Source organism: Coccinella septempunctata, chromosome 6 (genome assembly GCF_907165205.1).
Source record: "Coccinella septempunctata chromosome 6, icCocSept1.1, whole genome shotgun sequence".
NCBI classification, from domain to species: Eukaryota; Metazoa; Arthropoda; class Insecta; order Coleoptera; family Coccinellidae; genus Coccinella; species Coccinella septempunctata.
The window spans coordinates 24,328,178-24,351,705 of NC_058194.1; the positions used below are offsets into that span (position 1 = coordinate 24,328,178).

The window sequence follows — 23,528 nt, forward strand, 5'->3', positions numbered from 1 at the left end:
ATTGATCGAATACTGACACCGATTTTCATCGACCTTCATCCATCCAAACAACTGTCACGAAGAGTCTCTGAAGAATATCACGAAAAACCCCATTATCAAAAGCTAGCTTTTGCGAGTGACAGTGAGCCATGAAAATAATGAATAAGAAAAAGTGGGACTACACAGCAGCACCCTAAAAATACCGCGATCCTCCAAAACGGGATGGAAATCCTCCGGATTCGTGGGAGTGAACCGTTTCCGTTGCTTCAGCTGACCCACGAAATAAAACCAAGTGGAGACGCGGTGGAGGGGCGAGGTGCGTCGCGACGGAGACGACGCTCACTTAGTGGACGGCAGCATGTGGTGGTGGCTGCTACTCGTCGTGACGTTGGCGTCGGCCAAACGCGCTCCATCGGCCCAGGAGTCCGTCATCGAAGAGGTCACAGCCAAGCAGCTGGAACGCGTTCTGGCGGAGAAGGATTTCGTGGCTGTGTTCTGGTGTAAGTAGAGACGTGTTGTGCTATGATGGTGGCCCTTCTTCTTCAATTGTACCCGCCGTGGCGTCGCGTTCGGGCAGTGAGTGTAGTGTGTCGCAATCCGGGAGATGGACTGGCCATCTCCTGATTTGGCGCGCCACGCAGTGTCCAGACTGATGTCGTGTTCAGTGGGACCGGTGGTGCCAGATTTACTTTCTTCCCATTCTAACCGCACAAAACTCTCCCGATTTTGTGGGATTCGACAAATTTCATTTCGACCTGTTGGAATGTACGAGGAAATTACAGAGTGGCCCAAATGGCTCGATTTTGGCTGTTTCTCCTATTCCTAGACAAAAATGTTGAAAATACGTTCATCTGATTTTGGGATAAGACGAAAGTTTGATAATTTGTGATATATCTGGAAATCATTAAATTTTTCTACAGGAAGATTAAAAAACAGATATCCGTGGGTGATTCATTATGAATTCGGTGAACATAGTCCTTTTGAAGATCCCGAAGCTAGTCGTCTATGACATCAAAATGGAGATTATGGGAAAAAGACCATTTTCTCCGAATTCATAATTATTTTACAGCTACTTTTTTATTAGGAATATGATATGTACTTCTTTTTAAATTTTTCTCATCTTTTCAATGTCAATTGAAACAACGTTTACGGTTTTCAGTTATGGAGTTTTCAGAAGAACTGAGATCAAGAGTGTTCTCAACATGTTTGTCTATTTGGGGTAGAATTACGAGAAACAGCCGAAAACAAGTAATTTAGGACACCTTGTGAGGAGTGTCTGGAGATTCACTTGAAATTATTCAATGGTATATCATGCGTTCCATAAAAAAGAGGAAAACTTATGAATATATGAACCCATATTAGTAAAGACAGTCGATAAAAAGTTTATTTTTAATTTTTTCCTTAATTCGTTTATGCAAATGGGTGACGAATTTGTATCTTGTTAGCTGTGTTCTGAGTTTTGTCATTCCATATTTCCAAATAGTTTTTTTTTATTAGAAAGATTTTGTTTTGAATTAATCGTTTCAACATTTTATGTTTCATCATTATTTATCTTCGAGAAGAAGTTTTTATATTGTAATTATAGTTACAGAAATAAAGTTTGCTGTTAGAATGACTTTCTCTAAAAATGAACATAAGATTTGATATCATTTTGGAATATTTTGAATTCAGTATTGAATTTATCGAAAATATTCCAAAAGAAAAATTTGGACTATTTTGCTAACGCCACCCCACGGAATTACCCGACACTGACTTGATCTGACCCAATTATTGTTGCACTTCAATGAACTAAGGCTGAAAAATCTGAGAAATGTACAAATTTTCACCCACTTTTTCCGTTCGTTTAGCACAAAATTGAAAATATAAACAGAGCCTTGAAAGATATAAGTTCATATGAAGTTTTTCTCTTTTTGACGTATAATATATCATTCAATTTTATTACAGCCTGAATAGTTTCAGTCCAACGAAATCAAATCGTGACTTAATTCATGATGCATATGTTCATATATTTTGAATTTTGGTTAATTCAAGTGACAGTTGCAATCTTCTTTTTTTTTAATCATCAATATGAATGGGTTTCGTTATATTTATTTTTTTCACACATAACTAGGAAAAATCTAACTCAGTAAGCCCCTAAAACCATGACAATCACCGGTGGTCTATTCATCAGTTAGGAAATGATAGATGTCAAAATACTGATTATATCAATATTGAAAGCCTAAAATTTAAAAAAACATGCTTCAATTCCAATAGCAACTGAACGTAAAAAATAATTTCTGTGTATGAATTATTTTGTGTTCTACTGCGGTAGAAAGTACAGGATTCACCCGAATAGAATATTTTTTATTATTATATTTATTTCATATTCCGCGTATCCATTCTACAAATCTTAATTAAAATTATTTAATGTGTCTGCATTGTAATTCCTCCTCATTCAGATGATCAATCAACATTATTTCATGGAAATATCAAAAGATTGAAGATTTTTGCCTGGCTGATTTTTGAACACGAAACTTCCTAGCTTTGTCAAATCAGAGTGTCTCAATTCCATTGATTGTATTTGAGTTTTTCTGTGTCTTAGATATCACTCCCCCAAATAACATTCTGAAGCTCTGTTTTTTTTATCATTCTGATGATGCTGGTCAGGAAATTGTTAAATTTCCCTTCTATACATAAAGGTCCACATGTAGAGCTCGCAGAAGAATAGTTTTTCAAGTCGTCCAGAACTTAATAATTCAATTCTCAGGTAAGGTTAGATCATATAATAAATGATGCAAGGTCAAGTCCTACATAAGCATTTCGTTTTCCAGGATTTCTCTATCCAACATGATTTATCTACATATTTAATGATTTTCTCCGAGATTCATATCATATAGGACTGTCTGTCTTTCCATAGTCTTCCAACGATCCGGCACCAACGCTTGTTTCAAGCATGGGTGACTGTTTATAGTATCCACCCGCTTATTATTTGCTTTGCCCGTGTCCACTGGCCGATATTATGCAACATTGGATCTAATTCTTTTTCCAACAATTTTGAATGTTAACATAGACGACAAAGCTGAAACTTATAAATAACCAAAATTGACTCACAAAACAATGAATCTCTCAAAATAGGTCAAGATGAGGCAATAGTGATCGTATTCCACTTGGTGCGAAATTTCCTTGATGACAATGATTAGTAGACAGTTTATATTGTTTATGGTTGATTGAAAAATGGTTCAAGATCAACTCAGATGCTGTTTCAAACTCATCAATTTCGTACACTTTATAAATAATTCCTTTTCGACCTTCAAGGATTGAATTCGATATCAATAATTCGTTCTAAAACTGTAGAAGGTTCTACAACTTGAGCAAGTATCGAATTATGAAATTGAAGCATCAACCATTTCAGAAACACCTTTTCTATTTCACCTTGCTTTCAATTCTAATTGATTTTTCATCTACTCCAAAACATTTTTGGCTAGACGACGTGTGAAATTAATGCGAATTTCACTGAAAATATGTATAGGATTGTTATCCAGATAAAACTTTCTTAAGTTTCGAAAAAAGTTGGAAAAAATTCGAAGGGTTTGAAGGGCTTTCGAAATAATTGATAGAATTATGCCGATATGTGACATATTAATTTATTTGTCGCCAACATATCTGCCTCGAGGCTTTCTTCAAATTTCGTGGTCCCTATATTTTATGTTTACATTGTCCACAAACATTTTATATTTTTCGAATTGATAGATTGGCTGATTGGGAAGTTCGATGGAGTTTTTAAGAATTTATGCATCACAGACATATGATATCCGCCAAAGCATTAGGACTGGATGCTTATAAATAAATGCCGATAAAAATAAACCCACTTTCTACCTACTGACACATGAACTATTTTGCTTCAATCCAGAGTGACCCGCTTTGTTTAAATGTATATTTTAATATGTTCAGCCAGACAATGAAATACCCATTCACACGTCAATTGAGATTTTCACTGTCAGGATTACCATCCCTGAAGTTTTTGGCTTCAAACAACCACTCTGAACTGGGAAATAAAGCGAAAACTCTCCTTCTGTAATTTTTGAAACTTCATTCGTGAAATTTCAAAGGAGTAAAGCCAGAAAAATACTTTATAGCTATAAAATACCAATGTCTATCTCAAATTGCAGCCCTTTCGCAAATTTTCGTGTGAATTTGTTGCTTTCTCTTGGTTGGACTGATTTCTGAAGGATTTGAACTTATTTTTATAATAATATTGGTAAGAACTAGGTCATTTTTTCAGATGCACGCAGCTGTACCACTTGCGATCGTGTTCTGGAAGAGCTGGAACAAATCGACGACGATACTGACTCTTTTGGTGTTGATTTCGTCAAGATTAACGACAAACGACTGGCCAAGCAGTATGGCATCACTAAATTTCCAGCACTTACATACTTTAGGGAGAAGAAACCCATCATCTATGAAGGTAATTTTTAGAATAAAAGAAATTTACCTTTTATTTGGATGAATTGTGTTAAAAAAAATCCATTATCCCTTTAGATATGTGAATGAACTATATAAGAGAAAATTTTTTGTATTGTTCTGTAAGAAACGGGGTTAACTCTTCAGATGAAGAACTGAAAGTTAAAGTAGGTGTCCTGCATACTATTTCACTTCGTGAAAACTGGATTCAAAAGAGGAAATTTTGAGCCATGTATCGATGTCACAATAGATTTTTCTCTTGCTTGGAAATTTTTCCGAGGAAGAAAGCAACCAAATCTGCAATGCAATTGACACACTGCATCTGATGCCGAAAGAAAATTTTCGTGCATTCAACCGTATTAGTCGATCTTGTGGGACGGTTGTAGCTCTTGATCTTCAACCCCCATGAGTACATGCAGCACTTCCACCAGTACGATAGAGGTTCCACTCTACTAACTACAATTTGCGAAACCTAAGGACGTTTAGCAATAACTTTTTTATTTATTCAACACACTGATTGCTCTAGGCTCCTAAACGTATGTTAAACTCGTGACAATTGATACTACACAACACAAGATGAGTACCAGTAGTCAATTATTGTACATACTGACCATAAAAGTATACAATACACACACACAAAAGAGATTAATTTCTTGTAATTTTTAAACGATTAAGCCAAGGGTCATGAGGACCATATTTTGTGAGTGTAATGCGCAAATGGGCCTCTCCAAGCGTTATCTACAATACGTAGGTTTTCTCTAGAATATCTACTTCAAATTTAGAGTATAGATACTGAATATGGTTCTTATATATTTTTAACTTTAACTCTTTTCTGATCTTGTGGCAAATCTTTGAAATTGGGATCGTTTTGAAAGAGGAAAATTCGACACCTATAGAGACAATGTCAATTTGAATCTAAAGAAGCACTAGGGTCTTATACAGGATCTTCATGAATTATTGTAAAAATGCAGTGGGCTTCGATAAGGAGCAGCACAGTGTTTAGATATCATGTGAAATAGTTTTTTTGTCGATGTAAATGAGCTCTAACTCTATGTGTTAATAAATGAATACTGTTTGATGTCCTTAAGTTTATATTCTTCCTGCTTTAATATATAACATATTGAAGGTGACTTGATGGATGAGGAGAATGTTTTGGAATTCTTAACGAGCCTGGAAGCCATGGATCTTCCTGACAGAATAGAGGAAGTCAACGCAAGAATCCTAGAAAAAATTGTCGAAGAGACCGAATTTGTTGCCGTACTGTTCTGTGAGTATGAGTTTTAATTCTTTAACGGTGTCTAGTAAATGTGAATAATATCGTGATTTGCTTTGAAGTATAAGTAGTATAGAATGTGACTAATTTATATGTTTTTATTCATATTGATGTACAGGTCCTGATGCGAATACATGCTCGAAAGGGGGACTCAGTAAGTAGATCACCCTTGAGTTCGATTTGCATTGATGTTTGATGAGGATTCGTTGCTTTTTGCGCATTATCAAATCGCTATTATCTCTGATGACCGTTATACCGAAGTTTCCCCATAATGTACCCCTTTAAGTAAGAGTATACATCAATTATTGGTTAAAAAATAAAACCCATTCATCAAAAAATTCAGACGAAATGCTGTGTTGAAAGTGATCCAGTACAATACAATCTATTCTAGAGTGAAACGATCTGCAGTCTGTACCTACTTGAAGACTGTCAAGGAAACAAATTAATCAGATTACTAGATATACTACATAAAGAAATTTGAGAGTTGGAATTCAGTGCTTAGCTTTAACAATAGCATTTTTGATTATCTTTAAAGTTTCATAAAACTGTTGAGTAAAAGCGTTTCAGATTTCGTGAAGTTCAGATATAGGAATCAGTATCTTAAACAAGAAATATCCACCTTCAAAATGTCGCAGCCTACTTGAAGACGAATTCTTTTTCTGTAGACTCATCTAAAGTGCAGAAAATGAAGTGATTGGATTGAAATTTCAATAAAATCACCAGATCCGATAAAAATTCCGTAGAAACGCGAGTTAATCTGACTACTCTCTATAAATAAACATACACTGGCCACCATCAGCGAATAAAATTCGCGGTATTTTTGGATTAAGCCCGCGTGTAAAACAATTGCTGTGGCTCGAAGTTATTAATTGCCGTTAATTAGATTCGAGGAAGTTGAGACGTTTGTCTGAAAATAATACCTATGACTTGAACTTCTCTTCCTCAATGAAAAATGATTAACTACCACGCGTTTTTCTATATTTTTTCACGTCTTCACAAAGGTAAATTACGAATGGAGCACTAATAATAATAATAACATCATGCTTTGATTCTATATTATCATTCTTATTTGATAAAGGAATACAAAAAATATTTAATAATGTAGATAAATACATGGATTATCCCGATGTAAGAAGTGATATGAAATTTGATGGGTACAAAAAATGCGGAATATGAAACATTCACATCTTATTAATAACTTCCATATTGTTACACAGGTGGTGTTTTTTCTTATTTCTTATTTGAAATGAAATAATGCTAAAGATGTGCGATTTCACAATCTCTTTTATTCTTATGGATTTATTTCAAGAAATTCATCAGTAAATTCGATTCAATTTCTTTTATTCATGCAGCTTTCTGTAGGACTTTTCATCAATCGGTAAGTTTCAAATCAAAAGCTCAAGGTTATAGAAAGCACTATGAAAAATATTCACGAATATAGACGAAAAATTGACTTTCTCTCCCCTCTCCCATGATCAAACATACTGTTCGAAAAATTTAAAAAAAAATTATAGAAAATCGAAATTTTAAATTTGCACAGTAAACCTTCAAATTGAATTCGATATGGGTTCGTTTGAATTCTTCACAATGGTATGCGGTATGGTTCTTCATTTATTCGATTGCATACTCGCATTTTAACCACTTCGTCCGGCAATGCATCCACCTAATGAAAACTGACGACCTCCAGCTTAAATTAAGACCACCTGCCAACTATCCAACATATTCATTTGAAAGTTTCTAATCTGAACTTGACCATACCAGATCAACCCGCTTGCAAGAAATGCGCCAAAGTGCTCCAGGAGTTGGAGAATATCGACGATGAAGCAGATCAGCTTGGCATCGGTTTCGTGAAGATAAATGATGAAGCCCTAGCAGAAGAATACAATTTGGGAACACTGCCAGCCCTGGTATACTATAGGCATCAGATACCAATTATTTATGAAGGTGAGATATTGCTACATGTTGTTTTGCCAAATTATAACAATACATACATTAATTGAGTTGTTACACAAGCGGAATTCAATCTACAGTTTGGTTCCTGAACGATTAGGATGTAAGTTATGCACAAAAACGAAAAGCTCTTTATATTTCGAATCTGGGGTCTTTTCTCATCGGAGTAGAATCTTTCTTTCTCGTTTTTAATTGAGCAATCGTTTTATATCAACATTATCAACCTGTGAACCCTATCACAATTATATTCAACATGCTCAGGCCTCAGCTTCAATCTCTGTGTGAACTATTCAAATAAATACACCAGGGGGAAAAATGACAACAGGAACAGAACTTGGCACAACTAAACACTGCGAAGACATTATCGATATCTTTAATTGCAGGAGAACTCACCAAAGAAGATGATGTATTAGAGTGGTTGGTCCAACACAAGAGCACAGGTGATGAAGATGATGTTATCGAAGACGTTACAGCGAAAACTCTAGGCACCCTCATTTCCAGTGTCGATCATCTAGCTGTTCTGTTTTGTAAGTAATTATGTTGTGAAATTAACCTTCTGTAACACTCCCATAATGGTCATATCAAATAAAGAACGGTTATTCAATATTTCTTGTATTTCAAGATGACCATGGCGACGAAGAATCAATGCAAGCTCTGGAAGAGCTGGAGCATATCGACGATGACTGCGATAAGTACGGTATACAGTTCGTTAAAATTGATGATCCATCTGCTGCAAATGAATATGGTCTCGACTCTCTACCATCAATAGTTTACTTCGAAAAAGGACTACCGAACGTATATGATGGTGATCTGGAAGCTGAGGAAGACATATTGGAATGGCTTGTTCAACAACTGGAGAAGGACGAAATCGAAGATGTCACTGATGAGATGCTGGATAAGCTCATCAAAGAATCGAAGAACCTAGCTGTTTTGTTCTGTAAGCTATAATTTTCTACCTAGCAAATAGAAGTGGGTACTTTTCAGTACAACTATCGATAACTGAATAAACTTTTTTGCAGATGACGACGATGATCGAAAATCGCAAAAGGTTTTGAATGAATTAGAGAATATCGACGATGAATGCGACAAGCTTGGCATTGTTTTCGTGAAAATAGACAATGATGACGAAGCTAAGGAATATGGTATTGACAAAATACCTTCCCTTGTTTATTTCGAGGATGGCATTCCTACTCTTTACGAGGGTAATTTGGAAGATGAGGAAAAGGTACTGAAATGGTTCGACGAACAAGTTAAGGGCGACCAAATCGAAGATGTTACAGATGAGATGCTGGATTTGATACTTGAGAAGAAGACATATGTAGCGGTCCTTTTCTGTGAGTACTTCCTTGAATAAATGTGAAAGTTTATACTGTTGGATCTGGATTTTTTCAGATGATAAAGATCAGAAGAAGAGTCAAAAGGTTCTGACAGAATTGGAAAATATAGACGATGAGTGCGATCAAAATAAGATTGCCTTCGTCAAGATCGACAACGATGAGGAGGCCAAAGAATACGGCATAGACTCACTACCGACCTTGGTGTATTTCGAAAAGGGAATACCCCACGTTTATGAAGGTGATCTACTGAAAGAGGACGAACTGCTTGGATGGTTGCTTCACCAAAAGAAACACAGTGAAATTCCTGAAGTCACCGATGAAATGATGGAAATTCTGATTGAGAAAAAGAAGTACCTCGCTGTTTTATTCTGTATGTAGAATTTCAAGAGGAATCTCATCATTTCATCACCTTTTCATGCAATTTTCAGATGATAAAGACGACAAACAGGATATTCGTGTTCTGAACGAACTAGAAAACATTGATGATGAGTTGGATTCTGAAGGAATTATCATTATAAGGGTTGACAATGATGCTGAAGCTAAGGATCTGGGCATTGATCATCTCCCAGCTCTCGTCTACTATGAAGATAAAATTCCATCCATATATGAAGGTGAGTTACTCATCTTCAAATGATCCCATTTCCAAAAAAACAAATCTCCATATATTTCTCTTCCTCCACATTGAATTTGATCCATGAAATATCGATTATTTCAGGTGATCTCATGAATGAAAACGAGGTTCTTCAATGGCTGATTGAACAAAAGCAAACAGCAACTATCGAAGAAGTAACAGACGAAATTCTGGAAGACCTAATCCAGGAACATGAGTATGTCGTTGTCTATTTCAGTGGCAAGTGTGAGGAAGGTGAAAAATGCGACGATATTCTGGATGAACTGGAGAATATCGATGATGAATTGGATGAAACTGGCATCATCTTCGTCACTACTGAAGATTTAACCCTAGCCAAGAAGCATGGAATCAAAGCTTTCCCAAAACTGGTATTCTTCCGCAACAAGGAACCTCTCATTTATTCTGGAGATGTTGAAGATGAGGATGAAGTGTTAGCGTGGTTGACCGATGAGAACACTTTAGAAATACCAGATCGTATAGAAGAGGTCAACACTAAAATGCTGGATAAAATTTTGTCGGAGAACGAACACGTTGTTGTGTATTTCTGTGAGTTCGTTTGATGCTTTCCAGAATCAGACAATATACGTATATCTTTTCAGATAAAGAAGGTGAAAAGAAATCGCAGAAAATCTTGCAGGAGCTCGAGAATATAGATGATGAATGCGAGGATAAAGACATCGACTTCGTGAAGATTTCAGACGAGGGAGTTGATAAGGAATACGATCTCCCCAGCTTACCCGCCGTTGTTTTTTACAGAAATAGGTTCCGAGAAATATATACAGGTGATCTTATGCATGAGGAGGCTATCTTGGAATGGATAACAGAGTTGAGAGATTCTGAGCCTGATGTGATAGAGAGCGTTGATAGGAAAACTTTGCAGGTGAGGAATAATTACCATATTACCAAGCACCTAGGTGTCAGAAAACTGACAGAAATTAAATTGAGTAGACCTTGTTCTACACTGTCACAGGTTTCTCTTTTTCTTCTTTCTGTGGAAATCCGACACCATACTTTCTGCAGCTATCTTTTGCCAACTTTAATAATCGCCCAAACCATGAATTCCTCAAAGTGCTTGAACTTTTTGGCATTATTTTGATTGTCCCCATTGTTTTTCCACAATAGTTTTCTCATTCCCTCTTTACGCACATGCTTCTCCATGGAATCTTCACCCTTACCATTTGAAATAATTTGAGGATGAGGTTGTCGAAGTACAGTTTCTGATTTGGTTAATTTGTTTGGCTTTTATCGAAAGATTTGTATTCCCTATAGGTTCTGATAAATGACGTAGAACATCTAGCTGTTCTCTTCATACGTGACGATTGTGAGGAGTGCGATGAAGTCCTAGAAGAGCTTGAAAATATAGATGACGATACCGATAAGGAGGGTATACAGTTCGTCAAGTCCAAAGACTCGAACTTGGCGTCCGAAATTGGTATTTTCAGTTTTCCTGCACTGGTTTACTACGAAACGGGAGTACCCATAATGTATGATGGTAAGAGAATATTGAATGTTCAAACGGTTTGTGTCGAAATAAGATTCACATACGATTTTTTCACTTAAAACACATGAACATGTTATAGGTAAACTCACAAACGAGGAGAAAGTTCTAGAATGGCTAGTTGAACAGAAAAGTAAGATTTTTTCACTTTTAATTCATGTCATACTGATTAATAAGTTAAAGTCAAAATGTCTATCGACCAGTAGCTTGAAGCTTAGAAGGCGGGCGTGTGTGTTGCATGACATTTGCATGTGCTGTAATTTCATAGGTGGCGATAGTGATGATGATGAAGAAGATGATGACGACGAAGACGACGACGAGGATGATGATAATGACGACGATAGATATAGAAAAAAACGTGGCAATCCACATAATGATGACGATTCAGACGAAGACGAAGAGGAAATACATCGTATTGATGATTTGGCTAACTTCGTTTCAGGTACAAGAAAAAGCCAGTTGATTCAGTGAACAGCATAAATATCTTAGGATTAATTGTATACATATTTCACTTTTTCGTCATAATATATCAAAGCTACATTCTACTGTATAGGTACACATCTGAATAATTTCGATCGATCATTATGGATCATCTCCAGATTTTTCTGCACGAAATAATAATTCTTCATTTGAACATTTCAGAAAAGCTGTAGCTTTATTATTATTTTTCCTCTTGTTAGCCTAGTTTTATACAATTTCTTCATGAACGCGTATTATCTACGCTCTTTTAGTTCTAAAATTGATGGACATGTTCATGTTCACCTTATTTGATGTTGTTCGTTAAAATTTACTGACAAATTATCTCGTCAAAATTTTTCTACTGTATCTACAAGGATCGAGTATTTGTGAAATAACATTTTTGATAACATATCTCCCCACTGTGGTGCCTAAATTCATTGTTTATTAGCAGTCCATCAGATGTTTCCTTGAATAATCCTGTTCGAAGAGACACCCTTTGTGTTCAGCCTTCTTCTGAATGGACCAGTTAAAATCAAGAAAAAAATTTTGAGTAACCTTAATTGCATTCAACAAAAATATTCACGTTGTTGTGTATTTTTCACATTTCTCATATACACTGTTCTTCGTTTTCAAATCTCACACCGCATTCTCTTAAACTGAAGGCCTAAGCACACTGGAAGTAGTTAAAGTAGCGCTATTTTTAGTTAATCAAGAATATTTAAGTTCTGTTAAATATGTACCAGAACTCCCAGAATGTACAGTAGGTGATAGTGGATAATTGTAAGGAAGGGATACACTCCAACGTTTTTTTTTGTCTCTGCTCTTCCGCGTATTCAATAATATTGCAGACAGAATCGCAGTGTGCTGCGGCCCGATGTTTAGTGTCCATCCATTTGTTATTGTTGTAGATAAGATTGATATTTGTACTGTTCACTGAATCCTCCCCCATTGACTGGATCTTTACCCTTTGGTAGCAAGTGTATTCTGGAATGAAACGCCGATCCAACAGACCTGAACCGGTGTAAAGCTTCGGAGTGGGCATCCTTGTCTGTGCATGTTCTCCCTCCATACTGCATGCAGGACATAGTGTCAGACTCACTCCTTGTTTCGTCCAATCTACTAACTGCTCTAAACTAGCAATAGCTCTTTTTCTTTTCACCAATATTCCTTTCTATTCAGAGTGATATCTGACATTATGTTTCCTGCTGTAGGGGACCAATGCTTCTACATTGGAATGGGAGGTAGGACAGCTTTTCCAACAAAATCCTACGAATCCTATCAATGCTGTCCTAGCAGACCTACGGGAGGCACGAAAGTGGCGAAATTGGCTTCTTCGAAAGGCTCGAAACAAGTAACACCATCAGTAAGATCTGAATCACGTGCGCAGCCTAAGAACGTCGTTAAAAAAGCAACAAAAGTACCAGCACCTCTGCCTAAAACAAGTATTGTTAAACCGAAGGAGAAATCAGGAAAAGCTGCACCACAGGAGAAGGAAGGAAAGGCAAAGCCTAAGAAGGGACTTTTTGGGACTGGTAAATATATATGGTGGTGGTAGGTACTGTAATATATTCAACAAAAATTTTTCCATCCTATTTCCATGATGAAGATGCTTGAACTGAGAGGTGAAGGTCTTGTGATAACCCGGTCGACAAATCACTTCCTCTCCATGCCGAATCATGATCCTTCAAAGGCACTAAGTGGCAAACTGACTGATTCGAATCTCTATTTTTCACTGTCATCACTCCTCTTTCATGTTATATCACTTAAGTTTTGTTAAGTTTTCTCTTTTTCTGTACATATTGATATATTGTTCAAATTTTGTTGGAAATTCTATTATTGTTTTGTTTATTGTGTTGTTTTTGAAAGTTATTTGAATTTCTTTCAAGTTTTAAATTGTTATTGCTCAATGGATGAAATAGCAACTATACAAATTATTCATTCAATATCATCAAGCACGTTTCATGAGATTTCTGCTATTAAGATTATTGGACTTTCTAACATTTAAGTAATGAAAAATCAGAAGTGTGTTCCCCAAGTGAACGTGTTTTCGAATTCAGATAAAGTCCTTATTAAAACACTTCTTCAAAAAGAATATGTAATTGTCAGGAATAGTCTACTAAAAAATTCATACACACTAAATTTGTATACCTATTATTTCGAAATATCAGAAATGCATATCTCTGATGATAACTGTTGAGGCCCCTGATTTAATATGCAATATTTGCACGATTTTTGCAATGTGAATTTTTCGCATTTAAACTTATTGTCTGATTAATTCAATTGAAATTTAATAATTTGCTCTCTATTGTTTCATTATTTTATATTTAGTTCATTTCAAGTTATTTTTCTCAAATATCAGACAATATTGTTGCTAATGGGGTATATAAAACATTGTGTCAGCTTAAAACAATACTGCCGCTAAAACTGCATGTTAATAACATTGTTATATCAGTTTAATGTATTTTGACTGGCAATAAATTGTTTTCTACACCTTTCTATTAGTATTTATTGCAACATGCACGCCATCTTGATGATGAGATATAAATATTTCTTTTTTCTATTGGTACAAGAGCAGCATGTAGGTGTCAGCTTTCAGTATGAGTTATAACATTTGGTAAGTTCTTACAGCCATTCCAAAACTTTCACTTGTTTTCATTTCGTACTCTGGAAATTTTTCATGAATAATTGACGTTTGTTTTTCCGGATTACGGAATTGCTATGTTGAGGAATTGAAAAGCTTCATATACCAGTTCTATTTTCAAGGAAATCTGATGGACGAAACAGAAGTTCTGGAATGGATGGCAGACCAGAAAAACGATGAGTCGATAGAAGAAATTGAAAGGGAACAATTGTTCAAACTTATCGAGACTAAGGAGTTCTTAGCAGTGGTTTGGTGTGAGTATATACAAGATGAAAAATTGATGATGAAAACAGTCAAATGAATATCTACCATTCAACACATGTGTATCATTTTTCTGCATCGTTCAGGGGATACTTGAGAGAATTGTGATTGTTGTAGATAAAGAGGAAGATCCAGACAGTCCCAGAATTCTTCGACATATGGAATTGATAGACGATGAAGCAGCAGAATATGGAATCAAAATTGTCAAGATGCGTGATCGTTTGATGGCCAAGAAGTACGGTTTCAGAAATCCACCTGGTATAACATATTTCAAGAAAGGAAAAACCATGAATTACGATGGAGATATAGACGATGAAGAGGAAGTGCTGGACTGGCTGACAGATCCAGAGAACATGGAATTGACCGATCATATTGAGAAAGTCAACAGCAAAATGTTCGAGAAAATTCGACAGAGGTCAGACTATGTAGCTGTTTTTCTATGTGAGTGATAGATTGTGAACATTATTGCCTTATATTTGTTCTTCAGTAGTATACTACCTCTTTTCGTTTTGTTCGATTGGAACACAGGAAAACTCATTATTCTGTGCTTTCATTATAAAGAAAATTCTAAAAACTGTTTTTTCCAACTGTTTCAGATAGTAACGATTGCAAGCAATGTTCAAAAGTTCTCCTGGAAGTAGAGCATATCGATGATGAAGCAGATGCAGCAGGAATAAATTTCGTTAAGATTGACGACAAGAAGATGGCCAAGGAGCATGGAGTATTTGCACTTCCTGCGATCTTGTTCTTCAAGCTTGGCGCAAAGGATCCAGTGATTTACGCTGGTGACTTATACGATGAACAGCAGATCTTACAGTGGCTAATGATACAGAAAGATCCATCGGGAGATGTAATAGAAGCAGCTGAGGGTGCAAACCTTTTGGATTTGATACAGAAAACTGATGCCCTTGCAGTTTATTTTTGTAAGTGGATATCGAGGAAAGTGAAACTGAACAAAACAGAAAGGAATGACCGCTCAAACATTCCATATTCATAGTTCAACATTTATCAACTGATAATAATAGCCTTCCCCAGTTGGATTCACTATACGGCTTTCAAGTTCATTTCATAACTCCCATGTCAATAAATATCTTGTAAATATATCTTCCGACAAAAAAATCTATAACCAATATTCACTGGATTGAAGTGAAGAATATTCTTCTTTGTTTTGATCAGTTCATTTGGATTATGAGTGAGGAATGTTATTAAATACATATACATATTTCTTCGCCAATGCGATTGAATAATATAAATTTTAATATATCTTCATTAACTTTGAGTAATGATTAATTCATAATCAATTCTAATGATTCTCATGAGAATTAATATATTCGTTCTAATTGAATGATTTTGTCAACTATACTTAACAAATTCCTCGAAAAACTCCTCGTTATAAACCAATTCAGTTGTTTCCCAGTTGCAAATTGTAAAAATGTAGAATAAAATTGATGGAATCCAAACTCATCATGCTTTTAGACGATAAATGTTGCAAGTAACCTTTTTTCCTCCTCAATAAGTTAAAGAGATTACGAATTTTCTCACAGTTGAGAAGCATTTTTATAAAACTGAGGTTATCCCCTAGATATGTGAAACAATTTAATTATTGAGAACAGAATTTGTGGGGATTCTCGGAAATTTCATCATTTCATAATTTTGTTTAGGTATAGTTGTCACGAAAGAGCTGTATGCTTCATTTCATGCTTTGCTAACCTTAACAGGGAACAAGACCTTATGCGATTTGTGCAGCGAGCAAGAGCAGAATGGTCGGAAAGCCCACAAAAACAAAACGAGGAATATTGATGAAGTCGAGCAAGGAAAAAACGGTATACCGAACCCCTTTTTGAAGAGTGTAGCCCCACAATTTTGTTCATTGATATTTTCCAAAAACTGACGTGTAAATTTCCACAAAACATATTTCTATATTTTTTTTAGTTTCCTCACTCTTATGTTACGTTGTTTTTGTTGGTTCCATTTGAATTTTCTTTTTATGTGTGTTTTTCTTTGTGTTTATCTACTCATTTCTTGCATGTCATGACAGTAATATAAATATTTCGCTTTTCCACGAACATCATACACTTAAGGACGCCAGAAAATAGTAGCATGTAATTTACTAGTTCTACTTCTTTCTCGAAGAATATTTTCATGTCCTCCAGTGACATTTTGGAATATACATTCAAATTCTTGAAAAAAATTCATCTTCGATATTTGCATTGGAATAAAGCTTCAAAACTTTGGCATATCTGATATTGTTTTTATGACTGCCACCTGTAAAATACTAATGATTGTTATTATCAACTACTGGCTCAAATAGAGACTATTGGAGTAATGAAAATGGTATTTCGAGTTAGAAATCAGAAAAGATTAGACCAAGCAGAGGGGTCTGATCTCTTAGACACCCAGAATATACTTCCACAAGTTTAGGAGCATATGCATACCATTTTATGGTATTTTTCCGAGGATTTGAAAGATGGGTTGCCTTTAACAATCATATCGTCTATAGAAAGGTTCGCTGGTAGGATGTACTTGGTCAGAGACGCCCAGGCTATCCAGAGGCCTATGTAGAATATAGCAGACCCTGTGGCTGTCCTAAGGGAGGCAGTCAGTCTATTGATGTTTCGGCATTCTCGAGCTCATTCTTGATGACTTCAAATAAATGTCCACCATTAACATAACCAGCATTCTTTAATTATTTTAATAATGACACGATTGCATCCATATCCGTTCTTAAAAAAGATGATGAGGAACAATTTCTACTCTTCCTATTCCAGATAATGACGATTGTGACCAATGTGGTGCTATCCTAGAAGAATTGGAAAACATCGACGACGACTGCGAGAGACATGGCATAACATTCGTGAAGACGCAAGACTTGAAAATAGCCGAACAATATGGCGCCAACGAATTTCCGGTACTCATGTATTTCGAGAGTGGTATCGGAGGAATATTCGAAGGTGACCTTCAAGAAGAAGAAGAGGTGCTTCAGTGGCTGATACAGCAACGGACGGAGGATCGAATAGAGCTCATATCTCGGACCATGCTGGAAAGGATGGTTGAGGAGACCCAATATCTAGCCGTGTATTTCTACAAGCAAAACTGCCATATATGCGAGCAGATCTTGGAGGACCTGGAACAGATCGATGACGAGTGCGACGTCTACGGGATACATATGGTCAGGATTCAGGATCCACAACTGGCGAAGAGGTACTCGATCAAAACATTCCCGGCGTTGGTTTACTTCAGGAACGGTAATCCTCTATTGTTCGAAGGCGATTTACAGAATGAAGAATCAGTGTTGGAGTGGCTCACTGATGATGACAATAGGGAACTTGCAGATGAAATAGAATCAGTAAATGAAAGGATGCTAGCAAGGTTACTGGCCGAGTCTTCTTTTCTAGCTGTATTTTACTGTGAGTATAAGGGGTTGAGAGGTTAATTCTTTTTTCCCTTTTTGAATAGCTTCATTTTCATCAATACTTTTCTTCAGATGACGAAGATTGCCCAGAGTGTGACGAAATCTTAGAGAATTTGGAAGAAATCGACAGCGAAGCCGATCTGTTTGGTATCGATTTCGTGAAGATTTGCAGTGCCAAAGCCGCAGCTGAACAGGGGTTGCACACACTACCGGCTCTTATGTACTTCCGTAAGAAAACACCCATGGTTTACGATGGCGATCTAACCCAGGCCACTAGGATATTGGATTGGCTGACGTCACAGGATGTCTTCGAAATCAAGAATGAAATTGAAGAAGTGAATAAGAAGATGTTGGAAAAATTGCTGGAGGAAAATGAATTTGTGACTGTTTTCTTCTGTGAGTATAAATATATTAATAGTAATCTGGCATGGCTTCAAGAAAATAACCTCTTTGATCCTGCAAAGTTCCGGTCCAAAGCACTTTTAGCGTTGAATAGCAATGATGAGTTTCATTAATCTCCCCAAAGAATCTACACTTCTACTGTTCCCATTAGGTGCCTCCTAAGTCCACAATGCCCTGTAAGGATTCCAGAAGGTGTGTAGCATATTCTTGGCAAGATCTAGATACTTTTTAGATCTCGCAGAGTCAAGATTCAAAAAAACTCTTTAGACTGTTCCAGTCATTGAAGATTCTTCCAGTTCTCCTTCGGTTTATTCCTTCTCCTGAAACTCTTTCCTATTTTTCTATAGCACAGAAAGCTTTTAGGCCAATGAAAAGACTTTATGCTCCTTTTCTGGAAAGTGTATTGGTCTATTCATTTCCTTCGGGACTCTAGGCACTTCCGTATCATCTTTGATCGCTGTCTGACAGTCAGACTGATTCTTTCTGGGTTTATTTTCACACATCTTTCGATTGCAAATATTTCTGCCTTGCAGATGCTTGGACAACGTCTTAGTGATAGTGATTACCAGATGCTTGAGCATCTGATGTAAGCCAAAGATTAAAGAGTTAGGTTATAGCTAACTCTATAATCTTTGGTTTCAACCTCGTATACTCCTGCGTCAATCCCTGTCGTGGTTTTCGAATCAGTCGTTATACCATTAGATAGTATCTATTTGTTTTGGGGATTTTGGGGGCAGGTTCCCTCTCCTACTCTTTCTACTAGGCATTGTAGTGAATGTTTTCTAACTCTGAATAATTGTTATTTTCTTTATCGTCACTTTCTGGGAATATTCGTCGATAGAATATTTCCTGGATTTTCTCAAAATGGCCGCATGGGCTAATCTATCTATCACAAGATGAAGAGGTGTGAGGATTTCTTTTATGTTTTATGTTTATGTGAGTTGATAGTTTGGTTTGTTCCAGATGAAATAAACTCCGAAGAAAGCAAGATCATCATGGAAAAACTGGAAAACATAGATAGCGAAACGGACAATTTCGACATAACATTCGTCAAGATGGCGGACGCAAGATACGCCAGGAAGTGGGGTGTGACCAATCTTCCCGCCATCGTCTACTTCCGTCGCAGATTCCCCAGCATATTCAGAGGAGACTTACATTCCGAAGCCGACGTTTTGGAATGGCTGCGTAAAAACAGGTTTCGCCAACCGGAACTCAACATCTTCATGTACGCGCTGTTTGCAATCAGCATCGCATTCGTCATTTACACCGCGTTTCTTCTGCAATGTTTCAAAACTCCGCAACAGGCGATTGTAGTTCACCCAAAAGCAGCGTAGGTTTTTCCGAGTATCTCGTAAATGATAATCAATTTTTTTTATATCACAAAATGAATCGAACCATTTTTGACAATAAGTGCAGAATTTTTTCATATGCTGCTTTTTCGATTTGACATCGGACCAATTTAGTTTCAATTGAATTTTTTAGTTTGTTCCAACTTTGTTCTTTGTAGTTAATGATTATAAATAGTTCAATACGCCTTAAAATCACTTATAAGCGATACAAATTTCATGAATTTATGTAATATTTTCATTCCTATTGGAACAAACTATATCTGAGGGCTCGAAAAAGCGAATATTAGATAGAAGTACTCCTTATTCATTCCCAGAGTAAATATGGAATAGATTGTAAATAAGTTTCTGGATATTATTGTTAACTGCCTATTTTTAGGTAGTTTCTCATTGTTGTATATAGAAACAAAATCTTGTAAATAAAATAACGTTCTTTTATTGCACGCAATTCTTATTTGAATTGACTCTACAATTATACTTTTTACCATAGAAATGAACTTTAAAAAAATATCTTATACAAACAGTGGTAACCATAGAGATAAATTGATATAGTTATTTTCCTATCAAGTGCGGAAAGTGATACGTTGCCCGAATAATGCGAAGCAGAGTTCGGGTAAGCAGTTGAGTGCGGGCAAGACACTTCCCGCGAGAGTTAGGAACAATATTTTTTCTACCAGCGCCTGAAATATATAAATGTATCCATTTAACAAAACAGATCATATCTCATTTGATATAGATAATGATAATAATTACGCAATTCTGCATGTCGTTACTATGGGTTTCTCATCGTTGACGTTCTGTGCATAGAAACATGATAGAATTAAATTCACTCTATAAAATTTGCGTGCGGGAAAAACCCCTGCTAATCCTGGAAAGAAATAGCAGGCGTTTTTCCCGCACCTCTTGGGAAAGTGACTCTTTGCAATTTGGAATGCGTGCGGGAAAAACGTTGAACGCGCACGCTTGTAAAAAAAGATCATGAACGTTCTCGGATGGTTAATTTTATAATTAATTTTCTTTGATGATACGGAGTTCAGAAATACGCGAATACGGAAAATGTAATTGTACTAGGAATGCACCATTCTTAGAATTAGTCACTGGAATGTGTTCAGTATCTATATAATTAAAGCATTAGATCTATATCTACTGCCGTCCTATCAGCTCTTGAATCGTCTCTGAGAGAAGCAAAAGAATTAAACTGTTTACTCAACCTTTGACACAACAGTTATCAGTGAAACACTTCTCCGTATTTATTTAAAGTTCGAATACACTCTTGTCATTTTTCAGAAGCTTCCGAACGCTTAGCTGAAATAAATATTATTGAGTAGTCGCTTAATTTTTCCTAATCAGAATGAAGCGTTTATTTTTGTGTTCGACAGTGTTTCTTCTTTTAATATCAACAGGTGAGTAATATATAAGTGATTAAGGCGTTCATGAAGCTTGAATTTGGGAGAAATTCCATCTGAAAGATTAACCAATAATGTCCCCAAGTGATAACAATAACAACTCCTTGAAAGAAGTGAAAGTTTGAAATTTTTTTGGTACATTATTTCTGCCCTAGAACTCGAATCTGTAGGAATTGGATCCTATAGGAACATGATCCCATGGTAAATAACATTGAAAGCAGTTCACCTGAAATGTAGTGTTCCCATGCTTAGTTCGAGAATACAGAAAAAGATACATTTTTTTCATAAATTTGAGAATCGAGGGGCTGGTTGGATGAGACAAAATGTCATCATCAGATCAACTCTTGAATTTTAATTGAAACAACCGAATCAGCTTTGGAATAATGAGTTCCTCGCTGAAAAAAATTGTCCAGATTGTTAGGTTAATACACTGCGCAAAAAAATTAACGCACATTCTGAAAATCTCAATTTTAATGGAAGCTAACTCTACATTGACTTTATAACTTCTTTTTTGCGTTCCCTCGCGAAATAAGACACATTAAATGGAAGAAAAATTCAGGGTTTCACCGAATCTTATGTGAAAGAGGGAAAAAGAACAATTTTCAAAATACTGAAATGATGATAAGTGATTTAATACTTGGTATTTCCACCCCTTGCGTTAATTACAGCTCGGCAACGGCGGTTCCTACTAAAAATGAGTGATCTTGAAATGTTCTGATCTAATCCTTCCCAGATTTCTCCGAGTTGGATTCCTAAGTCACTAAGAGTAGCTGGATGATTTTCTGAACTTCTTAGCCTTCTATTGAGGTTGTCCCAAACCTGCTCAATCGGATTGAGATCTGGACTTCTTGCTGGTCATTACATTCGAGAGACTTCAACCTCTTCAAGGTACTCCTGAACGATGCGCACGATAGGGTCTGGTATTATCGTCCATAAAAATGAAATTTTCATTAATGTATGGGGCAAATGGCACTACATGCTCTTCAGGAATGTTCCTTATATAATTATCAGCATTCATAGCTCCATTATCAACGACCACTAGGTCTGTGCTAGCAGTCAAAGATATTCCACCCCATACCATAGTCGATCTACCCCCGAAACCAGTAGTATTCAGGAAATTGCACTGAGCATATCTTTCATGTGGACATCTGTATACAAGGGAACGTTGATTACAATGGTAGAGGCAGAATCTAGACTCATCTGTGAAGAGAACTCTTTTCCAATCGGCCTCTTCCCAATGGATATGCTCTCTCGCAAAATCCAAAAGCGCCCTTCGATGGCCTGGGGTAAGAGCTGGGCCTCTTGCCGCGACACGAGGCCTTAAATCATATTCTCTGAGGCGATTTATTATTGTTTGATTGCTAATTTGCACCTCATGAGTTTGCTCAAGCCGAGCGGTTGCAAACCGTTGTCTCAACGAAGAAACTCTCAAGTAACGTTCTTGAATGGCAGTTGTTACCCGTGGTCTACCTTCAGTTGTAGAATAAATTCGAGATTTCCATAATGTGCGTCAATTTTTTTGCGCAGTGTACTTCAGGGCGTCATCAATGTTTTTCAAAGAGATGGCTTCAGCCTCAGCACTTTCCCCAAAATTGTACCTGGTGGTCCTTCCCCTAATAACTGTTTCAGTACATCCATATGAAATCATTTTAACTTGCAGGTTATAGCTTGAAATGTTACAAATGTGATGCAACATCACTTTCCGAATTCGACGATGAATGTTCTTTCGGAAGAGTCATGGACAAGGAATACTGTCCTTCTAGGCAGGGTTATGTGTGTAGCGAATACAAATTTAAATGTAAGAATATAGAGTACAAATATTTTAATCAAAATTATATACCTGAAAGAGGCAGATTGAATTTGTATTGAATGAATTTCAGATACGGTCCTCAATGTGACGATGTACGAAACAGCGAGAGGATGTGAAAAAATAATAAAAGGAAATATGTGCGAAGCGGAAAGATTGGAGGCAAAGAAATTCTTCTACGGCATGGTAAAATTGAGCAGTTGTTACATTTGCGACAAAGACCTGTGCAATGGAGTCATCAGAAAGAGATATTAGGCGCATTAGAAAAATAGGTTCATTTTCCTTATTTAATCCAATATTGATTAGGTGAAGTGTGAACATATTGATACATAGTCAATTATAAATGAAAGAACGATGCAATTCAGCTCGTTATGTTAGTATCACCACTGCAGTGATATTAATGAACCTCAGATCTTATTTTTGTGATAAAATGAAGGAATTTTATACCAAATGTTGAGATATATAGGAAACCCACATGGGTGGATCAAAATTTCACGTTCTCGACAATTCCAGGAAACGGTTTTATTTCTTAAGTCGATGTAGTAGCTCTTTGTAAGAAAATATTGAGTAATAAAGCTTCGATTTCGTACTTTACTTAAAATAAATTCGTTTTGTAGAAGGTCTTCTTACTGCGTTTATTTTGTTCGCAAGGCCAATATATGTTCGAGTGATTAAAATTCTAATTG

General features: G+C 36.3%; 2 protein-coding genes across 5 annotated transcripts; both read left to right on the plus strand.

Moving 5' to 3' along the window:
- Positions 1 to 283: 283 nt before the first annotated feature.
- LOC123315746 lies at positions 284 to 20,077 on the plus strand. Of its 4 annotated transcripts, XM_044901576.1 has the most exons (20): positions 284 to 479; positions 4,241 to 4,423; positions 5,546 to 5,686; positions 5,811 to 5,846; positions 7,454 to 7,636; positions 8,026 to 8,169; positions 8,265 to 8,579; positions 8,662 to 8,976; positions 9,035 to 9,349; positions 9,408 to 9,590; positions 9,695 to 10,156; positions 10,210 to 10,490; positions 10,880 to 11,102; positions 14,331 to 14,462; positions 14,587 to 14,910; positions 15,066 to 15,392; positions 16,188 to 16,292; positions 17,238 to 17,876; positions 17,954 to 18,277; positions 19,247 to 20,077. In XM_044901576.1, the coding sequence occupies exons 1-20, from the start codon at positions 338 to 340 to the stop codon at positions 19,615 to 19,617; spliced, it is 5,145 nt and encodes a 1,714-aa protein (XP_044757511.1). In that variant the 5' UTR covers positions 284 to 337; the 3' UTR covers positions 19,618 to 20,077. The 4 variants fall into 4 exon arrangements, with proteins under 4 accessions (XP_044757511.1, XP_044757512.1, XP_044757514.1 ...); XM_044901577.1 differs by lacking the exon at positions 5,811 to 5,846; XM_044901578.1 differs by lacking the exon at positions 16,188 to 16,292 and having other exon boundaries at positions 285 to 479.
- A 703-nt stretch (positions 20,078 to 20,780) lies between these two features.
- On the plus strand, positions 20,781 to 23,436 carry LOC123315748. Its single transcript, XM_044901584.1, has 3 exons — positions 20,781 to 21,032; positions 22,696 to 22,833; positions 22,916 to 23,436. Exons 1-3 carry the CDS (start codon positions 20,981 to 20,983, stop codon positions 23,095 to 23,097), a joined length of 372 nt encoding a protein of 123 aa, XP_044757519.1. The 5' UTR covers positions 20,781 to 20,980; the 3' UTR covers positions 23,098 to 23,436.
- Positions 23,437 to 23,528: the final 92 nt, after the last annotated feature.